The following is a 17,656-nucleotide window of genomic DNA, read 5'->3' as shown; positions in this document are numbered from 1 at the left end:
ACTTTCTGCATTTGGCGGCTTGCCTGGCTTTCTTATAAGAACAATCCCACTGAGATGGGGGATAAGGAGTCTACAATAATATGTTATACTGACCACATATCATTGGATTTGTGTTGCTATTAAACCCCTCTACTATTCAGTTACTGAATTTATATATGAAAACCTGCTTATAGTTACTTATGATTATTTGCTAATATAACCAAATGACAGTTTTGAGTTAATTATTTACTGTAATGAAAGAATTGTTTTGATAACCTCTCAGTTCTGTTTACTTTTTTTTTGAGATTTAAAGTAAAAGATATGTAAAAGTGTGTAAGTTTAACTTTAACATTGATTTGATACATCTGTATGATGTGATGTGGTTACCGACTTAGCATTAGCTCACACCTCTTTAATTTCTCACAATTATACATACATATGTTTATGTATATATAAATTATATATTATTCTGTGGTGAGAACAAGTTAGACCTATTTTCTCAGCAACTTTGCTTTAGTCATTACCTCTTTCCCTACCCTTGTTACTGCAGTAGAATACATGTGTACCTTGTCACTACTAAGAGCATCAGTCATCCACTTTTTTAAAAGAAATCTGTTAAGGATTTTAATAAAACTAAGTTGGTATTATTTACTAGTTTATGCCTCGATCCAGCTTTCTCCATTTGTTAGTTTTTCTTTCTTCTTAAGGAAGTACCATCAACTTAGTTGACAAAGCACTTAGAACTAGAGTGATGAATGAGTAATATTAACACCAGTTAATATGTTTAAGCAATTCTTCTTGGCTGCTATCAAACAAATAGGCAAATTCAAGTGAAGAAACTGTTTTCAGAGAGAAACAAGGAACATTCTTTATTTTCACCCCCCCCTTTTGTGTTTCTTGGTTTTAGGAGAAGTTATTTCATTACTATTAAATCTGTAAATCATAGATGAACTGCTTTTTGGATTTTTTTTTCTGGCAAGGCTGTCTTTACTGGCCTGGTAAGAAAAAAGGGGTCACTCACTAGAGAATTTGAAAGTGAAGTTTAGTGAATGCTATTGATTTTGAAAGTTCCTTCTTTTTTTAGGAGTCATTATACACAATAGTCCTAGTTTCTAGGGGATTAGAGAAATGATGGTCTTCCAGCACATTACAAACTCAATGCTGAGAATCTGGTCTATGCTCATTTCTTTTTAAAAAAATTTATTTATTTAATACCTTTTGTTGCCCTTGTTGTTTTTTATTGTTGTAGTTATTATTGTTGTTGTTGTTGATGTTGTCGTTGTTAGGACAGAGAGAAGTCGAGAAAGGGGGTGAGAAAGATAGACACCTGCAGACCTGCTTCACCGCTTGTGAAGTGACCCCCCTGCAGGTGGGGAACTGGGGGCTCGAACTGGGATCCTTAGGGTCTTTGCACTTTGTGTCACTGGCGCTTAACCTGCTGCAGTACCACCCGACTCCTGGTTTATGTTCATTTCTAAAAATCATAACAAACAGGCCAAGGCAAGCTCATAAGAGTGCATGTCTTATTACTGGAGAAGAGAGACCCACCTATAAGGGTTTTGGCAAATTAAGTGAACTTTATGAACTTCTAAATGTCATCCCCCCCTTTCTGCTTGGGCTGGTTCTAGGAAAATTAAATGCATTTGAAAGAATTTTTACTTCCAGGTAAATAAATGCCATCCCCACAGATTAATAAAATGAAGAATTGTTAGGGGTTGGGCGGTAGCGCAGTGGGTAAGGCACACATGGCACAAAGCACAAGGACCGACATAAGGATCCCGGTTCTAGCCCCTAGCTGCCCAGGGGAGTCGCTTCACAAGCGGTGAAGCAGGTCTGCGGGTGTTTATCTTTCTCATCCCCTCTCTGTCTTCCCCTCCTCTCTCCATTTCTCTCTGTACTATCCAACAACAATGGCATCTACAACAACAATAATAATAACCACAACAAGGGCAACAAAGGGGAAAAAAAACAGCCTCCAGGAGCAGTGGATTCGTGGTGCAGGCACCGAGCCCCAGCAATAACCCTGGAGACCAAAATAATAATAATAATAATAAAATGAAGAATTGTATGATTGTGACTGCTCATTAAAAGTGAAGCACCTGTGAATTAAATAAAGAAAAATCATATTATCTTTTTTTATCAGGTGGAAAACCTCAGTTTTCTACTTTGAACAGATTTTCAGACATTATGCAGTCCTATTTTTGACTGAGTTGGGAACATTTAACCTAAATGTAAAGAAGATGTATTTGCAAAATTAGTATTTTACATATACTGGAGGTAATTACAATATTGAGACTATATGACACAGATGGTCTACAAATGGGTAATTTAGTAATTGTCAGTGGGATCAATGAATTGCGATATTTTTATGTTGATGATAAGACTTTCTCAAATACAATAAAAATACATATCTTGTATTGCTTCTTAAAAAAATATCCTACCACCACTTCTCCACTACCACCACCTCCACTATAAAAATTTAAAAATGGGAGTCTGCCAGGAGCAGTGAAATCATGTAGCTGTGGAGTCCCTGGTGGCAAAATAAAAGTATATTATGTCAGATTTCTTGAATTTGAATTATTTGATTTGTACAATTATAAGTTGCATATGTAAACCCATGTATAATACTCTTCAGCATTTTTTTTTTCTTTTTTCTTTCATTAGCCATCAGTGTTTTTGCTGGGTCTTGGTGTCTGCAATGCAAATGCACTGCTCACAGCAGCCTTTTTTTTTTTTTTTTTAGAGGGAGACAGAAATTGAGAGAGAAGTGAGACATAGAGAGTGAGAGAGACACCTGCAGCACTGCTTCACTACTTGTGAAGCTTCCCACCTGCAGATGGGGGCTTGGAGTTTGAATCCAGGTCCTTGCACATAGCGATGTGCGTGCTCTAGCAGGTGCCTCACTGCCAGGCTTCAGGCTGTGTTTGTTCTGTTTTTGTCTTACCATTTTACATATATCCCAGTCTGATTCTTCCAAATCTGGATGAAAGAACAAGATGATCCCTTTCAGGATGTCATGAACTAGTTTTTCATGGGTTTCCGACACCATCCTGCTGTTTGGCCTTATGATGTTACGATCATAGAGCAGCAGTGTTATAATGTCCATGGGGTTCAGTAGTCTGAAGTTTTCCTGCAGTTCTTGCAGCATGATTCGGAAAAAGAGAATTCCTGCCCGCTGGACTTCTCCTACATGTTCAATCTCTGGAATAACAGAATGCCATCCCATATGCATTACTATTTAATACAATTATGAGTATAATGTAGTAAATTTTTTTTTCAGGAAATTAAAGGCCCTATCCTATGGTTTTAAGCAATCTTGGTTTCTCTAGTCATGAAATAATGAAAAGGTAGCTAACTGCACCTGGTGAGAGTCATAAGGAGATGTTTTGAGGAAATTTGGGCCTAGATCTTAGTCTGAATACCTGTTCTCCCCCTTATTAGTTTGATCATTTATATGAACTTCCTTTTCTCTTTCTGTGAGAGTAGATTGATCCCTCCTTTTGTGAAGAACCGTGGTAATTAAGTGAGACATATATGTAAAAGTGTTTGACTAAAACCTTCCACATAGTGGACACTCAAAAGGCATGGTACTCTCTATTCCTTCCTTCCTCTACTTTCCCTTCCTTCCTTCCTTCCTTCCTTCCTTCCTTCCTTCCTTCCTTCCTTCCTTCCTTCCTTCCTTATTTTTCTTTCTTCTTTCTACCAAAGCACTGCTCTGTTGGTATGCTTCTAAATTCTGCTTCTAAGACCCCTTCTGTTTCATTGGTTTAATCCCCCCTGCTTAACACTGTATTCTATTTACATAACCACTGTTAACTAAGCACCGCCCTGCCTCCAGAGCACTGATTTAATCCTCACTGTTTTGCACGCTTTTTCCTTCTCCCCACCCCCTATCCTACATACATCCTCTTCCGACCTGACAGTTCCACCTCAGGATATATAAGGACAGGATTGTGATTAGAGATAGCTTAGATTGCGCTGCATTCCACATGAATAAAGACTGAACTGTGTACCACTCAGCCATGAGTCACTGGTCGTCTCTCTCTCCTGCCCGCGAAGCTAGCCTGGCACTGCTCAACCTTGGCTTATGGTGGTGCTGGAAATTGAATATAGGTCTTTGGTGCCTCCGGCATGAAAGTCTTTTTGCATAACCATTATGCTATCTCCTCAGTCCTCTTTTCTCTTTGTATCCCAACCTATGTAATAACTAGGAACCTTGGCTTAGTTTTACTCGTGAAACACTTCAATTCATTCTGGCTTGGCAAAGGTTCCCAAGCTTCCTTCTTCTCAGATTGTTGTGTTAAGAAAAATATAGTGTAGGGAGTTGGGCGGTAGCACAGTGGGTTAAACATGTGGCACAAAGCACAAGGATGGGGTAAGGATTCTGGTTGGAATCCCCAGCTCCCCACCTGCGGGGGAGTCGCTTCACAGGCAATGAAGCAAGTCTGCAGGTGTCTTTCTCTCCCCCTCTCTGTCTTCCCCTCCTTTCTCCATTTCTTTTTGTCCTATTTACCAACGAGACATCAACAACAACAACTACTACAACAACAACAATGAAAAACAAGGGCAACAAAAGGGAAAATAAATAAATATTAGAAAAAAAGAAAAATACAGTGCATGTAGAATCACTATAGAAATCTAGTCTTGGTCTTGCCACTGGCTTACAATTAATTTTTTTTTTTTGACTCCAGGGTTATCAATGTGGCTCGGTGCCTGCACTAAGAATCCACTGCTCCTGGAGGCCATTTTTTCCATTTTGTTGCCCTTGTTGTTTATTATTGTTGTTGTTATTGCTATCATTGTTGTTGGATAGGACAGAGAAAAGTCGAGAGAGGAGGGGAAGACAGAGGGGGAGAGAAAGATAGACACCTGCAGACCTGCTTCACCGCTTGCGAAGCAATCCCCCTGTAGGTGGAGAGCTGGGGTCACAAACCAGGGTCCTTAGCTGACCCTTCGTGCTTTGCACCATATGCACTTAACCCACTGCGCTACCACCCAGCTCCTTACAATTGAGCTTTTACATTGATGGGCTTTGACTTTTTTATTTTTAAAATGATTTGTTTTGATGAGTTAATGTCACATAATATAGTGGAAAGAGCACTCAAAGTGTGGTGCAAATCCAGCCATCATCACTTCTTAATTTCATGATTTGGTGCAAGTTGTTTTGTTTCTCTAACTTTACTTTCCTTGCCTGTAAAATGAGTTATCACCTCAAAAGCATGCAAGGAGCAATTGAAATAGTATATTTATTTCCTTATTCAAAAGATTCATTTATTTATTCATGAGAACAAAAGAGAGGAGAGAGAAGCACATGTGGCATTGAGGATCAAACTCAGGACCTCATGCTGGCGAGTCCAGTTCTTATCTACTGCATCCCTCCTAGGCCATGAGACAGTATATGAAAGTATTTGACACATGATGGGACATTTAGTGAAGTTTTATATTCCCTTTATGAGAATCTCCAGTTCTTAAACAGTATGCTTCTAGCTAAGAATATGTGATTCCAGATGCTTTTCTTTATTGTATAGGTCATGCTCATCAGCCCAGGACTGTTCAGGGGATTCCTCTCACTTGGAAAGATCTGCATATTGCAATGCTATTTTTTTTTAAATGTGTCCTTTGTTGCATTGTTAGTAATTTCCCCCAAAACTTATTAAGACCATAAATCCAGACTGTTGGAACATTTATAATACCTAAGACATACTTCCTCTTTACTTCTCCAGATAATTCACCGAGTATTTCATAGCAGGCAGCCTGGATCACTTTCATCATTTTCTGTAGATCTTTAAATTCTCTATACAGCAACATCCTATTCTTGCCAAAGTTAAAGTCAAGAACTCCCAAAGCCTCTCCTGTTTTCTCACGAAGTGGGATGACCATGTGAGTTTCTCCACAGATAGAAGTTAAAACAACTTCTGAACTGTCTACACACTTAAAGAGGAAATCTCTGAAACCAAAAATAGGCATAAGTATGTAAGACACCATTCTCTTACAACATTCCACCTAAACATGTTGAGTAACTCACTTTGGTCCCTACTGTACTCTAACCACACTGATTTTCGTTGCTCTTTCACCTGCCTGGGCCACCTTACTCTTGATTTCATAGGTATCCTCCTGCACTCACGCATCTCCTCATAGAGAAGCCTTCTCTGGCCATGTAATAAAGAGACAGTCCTTGTGTCACTTTCCATCATGATACTCTTCTTTATAACCTTTACTGTACTGACACTCACTTGAAGGTATTTTTTGTTTGTTTATGTATTTCCCAAAGTAATGGTTAAATGCCCAAAGTTCAGGTTTCCTAGAAATGTTTATACAAGTGATTTTGAAGTTATGCTATCAGGAGAAATCTATAAAGGCCTGAGGAAAGTATTGACTAGAATAGGGAAGAGGGAAGAATAAGATTTCAGAAGTCTAGTTTCATCTTGGTTCCAAAGGGGACTCTGGGAGGCAAATTGTGTCCCTCCTTGAGGAAAGGGAAACAGAGGCCTTTTGTCAGTGATTCTAAACTGCTCTGAAGGGGACTGTTTGTATAACTTAGACACCTTCTAGTGAAGGGCTCCCACATATGAATGGTACTTCTCCAAAGAGGTACACTCTACGAGTAGTAGTAAGCAGTGGTACCTGCAGCAGCTACAAAAAGGTATACTGGGGCCTGGGATGGACAACAGCAGCATCCACTTCAGTCGGGGAGTTGAGATTTTCATAGGATTTTCATAGCTTCTTTTGTATAGTGAATATGTATTTTTCTCATCGCTTTCTTTCCCCATGTGTGCATTGACATTGAGGTGTTCCATTAAGGTACTTATAAAAACATCAGCGCTTTGCATGGCCTCAAAAGGGCACATTTAAAGTTCGTTGTGTCAGTTTTATAAAGGAAGTTTAAAATCATGTCTTTTTGCTCCCTTCCTGGTGCTGAGCAACCACTTTGTGTCTTTATGGTAACCATAGTAATAATGCTAAGCTTTCTGGACATAATGATAAAGTTGATTGGTCAACAGAGTTCCTTAAAAAGGCGCCTGCTCTGTTACACACAAGAATCCAAGGTTGTAAGTCGAAGTGTTACATGGACATCCATTACAGTCTTGAAAAACACAAGGAATGATATGGGGGAAATAGCTTAAAATGGATTGAATACTATGATTTGAGACCAGACTAATATTTAATTAACACTGGCACTTAAATGTCAGTTTTATTTATTTTCCCCCTTTTTATTGATTTAATAATGATTGACAAGACCATTGGAAAAGGGGGGTATAATTCCACACAATTCCCACCACCAGAGTTCCCATCCCATCCCCTCCATTAGAAGCTTCCCTATTCTTTATCCCTCTGGGAGTATGGATCCCGGATCATTAAGGGGTGCAGAAGGTGGAAGGTCTGGCTTCTGTAATTGCTTATCTGCTGGACATTATTTTTTTAAGAATTTTTTTTACTTACCTTTACTTATTTGTTGGATAGGACAGCCAAAAATTAGGAGGTAAGGGGTGATAGAAAGGGAGAGAGACAGAAAGACACCTGCAGCACTGCTTCCGTTTTATCTATAGTCTGAGATTTACTGCTGCTTACTCAGCTACATTCATCCTCTAAGATGCAATTGGCCCCTTCTGAAAGAGGTGTGTTCTCAGTTCCTATATGTTTTATTTCTGTCCATAATTTAAAATCACTTCTTGATTCTGCAGGTAAGAGACATCCAAAGTACTCTTGTACTAGGTACATATTAAAGACAACATTCTCTGTTTCTCTTCCCTGTATTTGTCTCAGCCTGCCTTCTTTATTTTTTTGAAGTCTGTCTCTTTAAATAAAAAATACATATCTACAGACTAGTTGACATTAAAATGACTCTGATAGGTGCTGTAGATATGTTTCTCATAATCATGGTGGAGTTTTCTTGAATTCTGTGTTTATAAGAAACTCACAAAACATTATTGGGTGTTGGACAGTAGCGCAGTGGGTTAAGCATATGTGGTGCAAAGTGCAAGGAGCTGCATAAAGATCGTAGTTCGAGCCCCCGGCTCCCCACCTGCAGGGGAGTCACTTCACAGGTGGTGAAGCAGGTCTGCAGGTGTCTATCTTTCTCTCCCCCTCTCTGTCTTCCCCTCCTCTCTCCATTTCTTTCTGTCTTATTCAACAATGACGACAACAATAATAGTAACACCACCACCAATAAACAACAAGGGCAACAAAAGGGGAAAAAAATGGCCTCCAGGAGCAATGGATTTGTAGTGTAGGCACTGAGCCCCAGCAATAACCCTGGAGGCAAAAAAAAATTATTATTATTATTATTATTATTATTATTATTATTATTATTTACCAGAGCACTGCTCAACTCTGGCTTATTGTGGGACAGGGGACTGAATTTGGGACTATGGAGCCTCAGGCTAGAGATTCTCTTTGCACAACCATTATGCTGCCTACCCCCACCCTGCAATTTTAATACAAAATATCAACAAGGAGCCAGGAGGTAGTTCACCCACTAGTGTCCACGGAGAACACCCAGCATGGTAACGTACACACAGCCATAGGCTACAGACCCTTGCTCAAGCCCTAGGACTGAATGGAGACATCATGGATGAAGCAGAGAAAGTTGCATGGATGGTGCTGCTGAGGTGTCTTTCTTTCTCTCCTCTCACTCTACTTGTCTCTTCCTTCCTTTCTCTGACCTGCTCTAATATAAAGAATAAAAATAGCCAGGGGCAGTCACTCAGTAGTGGATGCCCTGAGTTCATTACCTGAAGCACCCCCCACCAAGGATTTGAGGAGGAAAAATGTTACTATGTCCCACACAGACAGGATTTTTCCCTTTAAAATTCTGTAAGAGTCAGTGTTTACTAGTAATGGGCCCTAAGTAGACCCCTCAAATCTACCATCACATTAGGGGTATGTGTTCTGGAATTTAAATAAAACAGACATGGAAGATTCGTCTCATACTTGAAAATGCATGACTTCCTGGAGATGGTTGGAGGATTTCTGTGGATTTCAGTCAGACCCTGTTGTCCTGTAACCATCATTTTGCGTAGAACATATTCTGAGTTCTTAAAAAGAAGTGGAAATTTCATTATAGAAAGCAACAGTTATATTTATACTCTCAAATAAATTTGGAGGAAAATAGAACAGTTTAGGTTAAAAACTCTAACTTTTCTTGTAAGCCATTATTAATCATTAAAATAAATAAATAGTCAGATGCAGAGAGTAGATTGGTTGTAGCCTGGGCCTGGAAGCATAAGTTGATTATTACTGTTGACATACTAGTTTCTACTAGGCAAGATGGATAAGTTCTAGAAAGCTAGCTATAGTTAACAATGCAGTGTTGAGGGGCTGTGCTGTGGTGCACCTGGATAAGCGCATATATCACCATGTGTAAGGACCCAGGTTAAAGCCCCTGCTTTCCAACTGCAAGAGGGACACCCCGTGAGTGGTGAAGCAGATCTGCAGGTGCCTATCTTTTTCTCTCCCTCTCTATCTTCCCTCTCCTCTCAATTCCTCTCTGCCCTATCAAATAAAATAGAAAGGGAAAAAATGGAAAAAATTACCACCTGGAGCATTGTGGATTCACAGTGCTGGCACCAAACCCCAATTATAATCCTGGTGGCAATTAAAACATATACACACACACACACACACACACACACACACACACACACACACACACAAACAGTACAGTACTGAGTACTTTACAATAATTCGAGAGGCTAGATTTCTTGTTAAATGTTTGAAGGAAAAACAAACAACAAATTCTGCTAAACTATAGAACACATGGAAAATTGGGAGGTGATGAGTATGGTTAGTACCTTGATTGTGGTGAAGGTATTTGCAAAACAAACAAGCAAAAAGCCCTCTATCTTTTTTTAAAATCATTTTATTATCTTTATTTATTAATTAGATAGAGACAGTCAGTAATTGAGAAGGAAGGGGGTGATAGAGAGGGAGAGAGACAGAGACACCTGCAGCAATGCTTCACCACTTGCAAAGCTTTCCCCCTTCACATAAGGACCAGGGGCTTGAACCTGGCTCCTTGTGCACTGATGTGTGTGTGCACTCAGCCAAGTATGCCACCACCCAGCTCCAAAACCCTCTATCTTTAAATATGTAAAAAATAAGAAACTCAACAATATGCCTGAAAATGAATTTATTTTCTTTTTCATGTAAGTTTACCTGGACCAAGACACTAGCATCTCAATTCAGTAGTGAGAATCACTTTTTTTTAAATTTTCAATTGACAGGACAGAGGAAAACTGAGAGGAAAGGGAACACAGAGAAGAAGAGAGACAGAGAGATACCTGCAATACTGCTTTACCACTTATAAAGCTTCTCCACTGTAGGTAGGGACTAGGGGGCTTGAACTTGGGCACTTGCACATGGTAGCATACACACTCAACTGGGTACACCACCACTTGGCTCCCATGAGAATTACTCTTACTTAAAATTTCCTAGGAAACCACTTAGTCAGTCAGTTGCAATTATATCTTATTTCTTTTGTTTTTAGTTACTTTTCCCCTTTATCTTCCCAATATCTATTCATGTGCATCTTTCTCATTACATGTTATTAATCTTCAGTCTTTATACTCTCTTACTTTTTCACCTTTGAGAAACTGAATTTTTAATTAATTAATTAATTTATTTTTGGAGCCTGAGCTGACTTTTTATTCAGATAGGCAGAGAGAGCAGGAATGAGAGGAAGGGAGAGGGAGAGAGAGAGAGAGCCCACAGCACCAGTGCACCCTTTGTTGCTGTGGTGCTTCCATGTCTCATGGTTTTAAATGTCATTTATTTATTAATTTGAACTTATATGCTCAATTGCCTATTTGATATCTAACAGACATTTCACATAATAGTTTTAAAATACTAGTAGGTACAAGTTATTTTTTGTTTTACTTTCTATTCATTATGAAAACAATGGAACTTCTTTTCTAGTTATTTATATGAAAGAATTTTCCCCAAGAGTCTAGACCTTGAACATGTGCAATTTGACTTCTCCAGGCCACATTATAATTCAGATAGAGATAGAGGGGGAGACACCATTAACACCAGAGTTTCCTCCAGTGCCATAGCATCTTCCATGTGGTGTGGGCGTTTGAATATGTGAATATATATATATATATCTATTTTCACACACACACATTCACACAGAGATATTTATCTACTCACATCATACAACACTTAGATTATTTCTGTATCTTGGTTATTGGAAATAACACAGCAGGGGGTTTCTGGGCAGTGGCACACCTGGTTAAACACACACATTACCATGGGCAAAGACCCAGTTTGAGTCCCCACGCCCCATGTGCAGAGGGGAAGCATCACATGTTGTGAAACAAGTACTACAAGTGTTTCTCTGTCTCTCTCCCTGTCTATCTTCCCCTCTCAATTTCTCTCTGTCTTATCAAGTAAGGGAAAAATTACTACTGGGAGTGGTGGATTTGTTATGCAGGCACAGAGACCCAGTAATAATCCTGGCAGTAATAATAATAATAATAATAATAATAATAATACTCCTCTCCTTTCTCCATTTATTGATTTGAATCCCCTTGTTAATGGTGTTGGGAAAATTGGGTTGAAACATGCAGAAGAATGAAAATGAACTAGTACTTTTCCCTATATACAAAAGTAAATTACAAATGAATCAAGGACATGGATATTAAACTACACACTATCAAATACTTAGAGGAAAATATTGGCAGAACTCTTTTCCATCTTTGCTTTTTAGGCATCTTCAATGACACAAGTCCAATTGCAAGGAAGAAAAAACAAAAACAAACCAATGGCATTACATAAAATTGAAAAGCTTCTGCACAGAAAAACAAACACCCAAACAAAGAGACTCCTTACAGAATGGGGGAAGATCTTTACATGCCATACATCAGACCAGATTCTAATAACCAAAATATACAAAAAGCTCACCAAATTCAGTAACAACAACAACAAAAATGACTCCATCCAAAAGTGGGGAGAGGATATGAATAGAATATTCTCCATAAAAGAGATCCCAAAGCCCAACAGACATATGAAAAAAACGCTCCAAATTATTGTCAGAGAAATACAAATAAAGACAACTTTGCTCCTGTGATAATGTCATACACCAGAAAGTATAATTAACAACAAATTCTGGAGAGGTTTCAGAGGTAAAGGAACCCTCCTGCACTGCTAATGGGGATGTAAATTGGTCCAACTCCTGTGAAGAGCAGTCTGGAGAACTCTCAGAAGCTAGAAGTGGACATACCCTATGACCCTGTAATTCCTCTTCTGGGGATATATCCCAAGGAATCAAACACACCCATCCAAAAAGATCTATGTATACCTGTGTTCATAACGGCACAATTTGTATTAGCAAAAACTTGGAAGCAACCTATACATCCAACAACAGATAAGTATCTAAGAAAGTTGTGATATATATAAACAATGTAAGTAATACTACTCGGCTATTAAAATAATGAATTCACCCTTTTAACCTCATCTTGGATAGAGCTTGAAAGAATCATGTTAAGTGAGATAAGCCAGAAAAAGAACGATGAATACTGTATGATCTCACTCATGGACAGAAGCTGAGAAATAAGAACTGAAAGGGGAAACACAAAGTCAGAGTTGGACTGGGTTTGGTGTACTGTACCAAAAGTCAAGGACTCTGGAGGGGAGGTCCCTTCAGGACCTGATGCATGATAGTGGAGGAGGATCTAGGTAGGCGGTGAATGTGTTTTACAGAAAATTGAGAATTTTTACACATTTATCAATAACTGTATTTACTTTTAACCATTAATCCCCCAATATAAAGAACAAAATAATCACAATAAGAAATAACACTGCAGTGAACATATATGTGCATGTATTTTACAGATTACTGGTTTTTAAAAAATTATTGTTGTTACTTGAACTGATACCTAGGAGTGGAATTCTAGATCATATGGTAAGATATAGCTTTGATAATTTAAAAAATCTCCATACTGTTTTTCCATGGAGGCTAAACCAATTTACGTTTCTACCAGCTATGTCCAAGAGTTCCTTTTTCTACACATCCTGACCAACAGTTGCTATTTCTGGCTTTTTATTTTTTTATCACAGGGGCTTCAGCACTCCAAGGTGACTTTTCAAATAGAGACAGAGAGGGTGATCTTTTTTATATAAGCCATTTTCACATGCATAACTATCATAAAATAATAGTTCATTCTTATCATGACTTGTATTTACCTGGTGATAATGAACATTTGAAAAATATTTATTTATTCCCTTTTGTTGCCCTTGTTGTTTTTATTGTTGTAGTTATTGATGTTATCATTGTTGTATAGGACAGAGAGAAATGGAGAGAGGAGGGGAAGACAGAGAGGGGTAGAGAAAGATAGACACCTGCAGACCTGCTTCACCGCCTGTGAAGCAACTCCCCTGCAGGTGGAGAGCCGGGGGCTTGAACCGGGATCCTTATGCCGGTCCTTGCACTTTGCTCCACCTGTGCTTAACCCGCTGTGCTACTGCCCGACTCCCGATAATGAACATTTTATGGGCTTGTTGCTCATCGTTGTGTTTTCTTTGATGCAGTGTCTGTTCAGTTCTTCCCTCCATTTTTCAATGGAGTTGTTTGTTTTGTTAAGTTTTGTGAGTTCCTTAGTTATATCTTGTGAATTCCTTATCTACTTTTTGTCAGGAGTATGTAGTGCAAATATTTTCTCCCATTCAGTAGGATGTGGTTTTATTTTATTTTTTAGATTTTTAATTATATTTTTATTTATTATTGGATAGAAACAGAAATTAAGAGGGGAGAGGGAGATAGAAAGGGAAAGAGTCAGAAAAATACCTGCAGCCCTGCTCTACCACTTGTGAACTTTTTCCCCTGCAGGTGGGGACCACCAGGAGCTTGAACTTGGGGCCTTGTGCACTGTAATGTGTGTGTTTAACCAGAAGCACCACAATCTGGCCCATGATGTCTTTTTATTTTAATATTAGTTTATTTTGATGTGCAGCAATTTTTTTTAGTTTGGTGTAATTTATTTATTTTTGTTTGTTTCTCTTGCTGTTAGAATCAAGAATTCAAAGATATCCCTAAGGCCAATATCACTGAATATTTTACCTATTTATTAATTAGATTGAGACAAATAGGCAAAAAAGCAGAGGGAGAGTAAAAGAGACTATAACATTGAAGCTTCGTTCAATGAGAAGGGGGTCCGGGCTCAAAATTGGGTCATACACATTATCCAAGTGAGCTATTTCACCAGCTCTATCTGATTTAATGTTGTTAAATGCTTACAATCCAGTATTTAATCCATGCTGAGTTAACTTTGTGCATGCTGTGAAATTGTGATCCGGTCTCATTCTTCTGTATGTGGCTATCCAGTTTTTTTTTTTTTTTTTTTTTTTAATTTAAGAAAGGATTAGTGAACAAAAGCATAAGGTAGGAGGGGTACAACTCCACACAATTCCCAACACCCAATCCCCATAACCCACCCCCTCCCCTGATAGCTTTCCCATTCTCTATCCCTCTGGGAGCATGGACCCAGGGTCGTTGAGGGTTGCAGAAGGTAGAAGGTCTGGCTTCTGTAATTGCTTCCCCGCTGAACATGGGCGTTGACTGGTCGGTCCATACCCCCAGTCTGCCTCTCTCTTTCCCTAGTAGGGTGTGACTCTGGGGAAGCTGAGCTCCAGGACACATTGGTGGGGTCTTCAATCCAGTTTTATAACACCATTTAGTGAAAGGATTTTCCTGTCTCCATTTTCTGCCCCTGCCCTTTCTTCATTTTGGTCACACAACCATATTAATTTCCCTTTCTGCCTACAGCAGTTTGAAATGGATTACTGTCATTCAGATAAGAAAAGTCTCAAGTAAGGGTCATGAGGAATATGTACATTATTAATTAGCCTAATAGCTGACTAAATGTGGTTTTAAAATATTAGTAATACCTATCATAGAAGGAGTTACCCTGTTAAACAAACACAGTCTTGCTTACCTGCTCTGAACTTGGTTCAACAAAGTATGTAGTGATGGCAGTGATGGTGGGCGCTATGTTTTGGAGCCAGCTGATGCCCGTGATCACAACGTGCAGGATGTGCTCCCGACCATGGACAAAGTGATAGGCAGTGCTGAAAACATTAGAGACACCCTGTAGAGACAGAAAACTTTAATTGTATTTTCTTTCCTTTTTTTGCCTTCAGGGTTATTGCTGGGGCTTGGAGCCTGCACCATGAATCCACTGCTACTGAAGGCTATTTTTTCCTTTTTGTTGCCCTTGTTGATTTATGGCTCTTGTGGTTATAACTGTTGTTGTTGGATAGAACAGAGAGAAATCGAGAGAGGAGGGGAAGACAGAGAGGGGGAGAGAAAGACCAGGATTCTTACACAGGTCCTTGCACTTGTGCCATGTGCACTACCGTCCAACCCACCCTTTCCTTTTTTATTTTAAAGCAAAATAGTAATATCAGTTGGATTATACTTAATCTATGCTAACCTATTTCCTAAAAATACTTATTTCTCAAAAGGTGACAAGGGACCGGGCAATAGCGCACTGGGTTAACACACATAGTACGAAGCGCAAGGACTGCGAAAGGATCCCCACCTGCAGGGGGATCACTTCGCAGGCAGTGAAACAAGTCTGTCTACAGATGTTAATCTTTCTCTCTCATCTCAATCACCCCCCCCCCCACTACCTTTCAATTTCTCTCTGTCCTGTCAAAAAAATGGCCACAGGCGCAGTGGATTCATAATGCAGGCGCCAAGCCCCAGAGGGGGGAAAAAAAAAAGGTGGCAATACAGACTCTACTAAGAAAAAGTTATCAAGAAGTTAAAGGCAGGGCAGAGGAGGTAGCATAAAGTTTATGCAAAGAAACTCTTGTCTCAGGTTAAGTCATCCACACCACCATAAGCCACAGCTGAGCACTGCTCTAGGGAAAAAAAAGTATAAGGCATGCTCAAGCCACATAACTTCTATTTCATAATAGAAAGTTGGGATGTGAGCTATCAGTGAATAGTATCAGAAAAATAAGACAAGTTTTGAAGTAATAAAAAAGCAAAAACTAAAGCCAGTCTTGGGCAAATGGGGAAGAGTTGTCCTCATCTGATGTAAGTATAGAATGTGATGTGTTCCAATGCCTGTATCATGCTAGATTACATGGGCTTCTTTATTCATTTATTGATGAGAGAGGAGGGGGGTGGAGGGTATCACTCTTGCACATGCAGTACTGGGGATTGAACTTGAGACCTCATAGTATTACACAGGCTTCTTCTCCTTCCCCTTCCTCATCCCCCTCCCCCTCCTCCTCCCCTTTCCCCTTTTCTATCCCCATCCCCTTCCCTCCCCCTTTCTCTTCCCCATCCCCTTCCCCTCTTTCCCTTCCTCATCCCCTTCCCCTACCCCTTCCCCTTCCCCTTCTCTTTCTTCTTTTTAGCATAGACTTCTTATAGTAAAAAAAAAAAAAGTGTACAGAGAAGAAATGGGAAGTCCTTCAAATACTTCTTACGTTTCTATCAAGAAATTTTAGGTGCCACAGATTCTTCAAAAACTATTCTTACTTTATGGTTCCTGTTTATTGTTCACTTTTATTCTTTTGTCTTGCTTTGTATCTTGCCGCCTTTCAGCCACTAAATTGCAGATGCTGCTATGATTCTGTCCTGAGTTTCCTGGGCAGAAAAACTTCACGAGTGGTGAAGCAGGTCTGCAGGTGTCTATCTTTCTCTCTCTGTCTCTGTCTCTCCCCCTCTAAGTTTCACCCTCTAGGTTGACTTTTTCAGAGAGAAGGAGCCAAAGCTTCACCTGATATGATAGGGGATAGGCTCAAACCTGGGTCATGTGAATTGCAAAGCAGGTACCTTTTTAGGTGAGCTATTTAACCAGCCCACCTTCTTATTATCCTTAATTCTAGTAAGCCTGTCTTATTACCTAAAATGTTTGGAAAACAAGATTCTACCATTTTATTCAGTTACACATACAGTAAATGGGAAGAGAAAAAAAAATACTATTAAATAGACAGAGTCAGGGACTTATAGGGAACAAATAATAAGAGCCTATTAAGTTTCTGATCGCTACTACATTCCAGTCAAGTGTCTCCTTAATAGCTTTCAGGCTGGTCCCCAGGTTCAATCCTGGCACCACCATAAGCCAAAATTGAACAGTGCTCTGGTCAAAAAATTAGGAGTTTTATAAAGGCCTTCAGTCTTCCTTCATTGAAATTTCTACTCATGAAATTTAAATGCTTCTAGAAATGCTCTATTTTTTTATAGTATTAAAAGTGTCTATCCTTTTTGTGACCTAATTTGAAACGTTAATACTTGAGGAACATATCCTTCATCATAAAAATTATAACTATGGGGCTGGGAAATAGATAGTTCAACCAGTAGAGTACAAATCTTACTATTCACAAGAACTCAGGTTCAAGCCCATGGCCACCACATACAAAGGGAAAACTTCACCAGTAGCGGAGCAGTGCTACGGTGTCTTTCCTTTCTTTATCTCTCTTCTTCTGTTTTTCTCTCCCTCTGTCTCTCACCCTATAAAGATCCATCTCTCCTCTGGACTTAACCAACACCTATGAAACCCAGATAAAACTCTGGCCAGCAAAAAGGAACATATATATTCTTCTTTCAAGAGTTCTGGGAATTCTAAAAATGTTTATAATGCCAACATTTGCTAGAGAGCAAAGGCTTTCTAGATTCTACTATTAACTAAAGAGAATGAGGTTAAGTCCTTCCAAGATGAACAGG

The 17,656-nt window shown here is 39.2% G+C and overlaps 1 protein-coding gene across 2 annotated transcripts in view; it reads right to left on the bottom strand.

Annotated features, from left to right (window-relative positions):
• EFCAB5 (EF-hand calcium binding domain 5) overlaps positions 1-17,656 on the bottom strand; it is a 104,639-nt gene that overhangs the window by 10,644 nt on the left and 76,339 nt on the right. For both annotated transcript variants that reach the window (XM_060204082.1, XM_060204083.1), the window contains 4 exons: positions 14,910-15,062; positions 8,911-9,014; positions 5,673-5,926; positions 2,924-3,180 (listed from right to left, as the gene is read on the bottom strand). In XM_060204082.1, the coding sequence (XP_060060065.1) occupies positions 2,924-3,180; positions 5,673-5,926; positions 8,911-9,014; positions 14,910-15,062 (768 nt within the window). The remainder of the gene's footprint in view (positions 1-2,923; positions 3,181-5,672; positions 5,927-8,910; positions 9,015-14,909; positions 15,063-17,656) is intronic.

The sequence above is a fragment of the Erinaceus europaeus genome, chromosome 12 (genome assembly GCF_950295315.1).
Source record: "Erinaceus europaeus chromosome 12, mEriEur2.1, whole genome shotgun sequence".
Lineage (NCBI taxonomy): Eukaryota > Metazoa > Chordata > Mammalia > Eulipotyphla > Erinaceidae > Erinaceus > Erinaceus europaeus.
The sequence above is the reverse complement of the archived record's forward strand: the minus strand, read 5'-3'. Positions and strand labels throughout refer to the sequence as shown.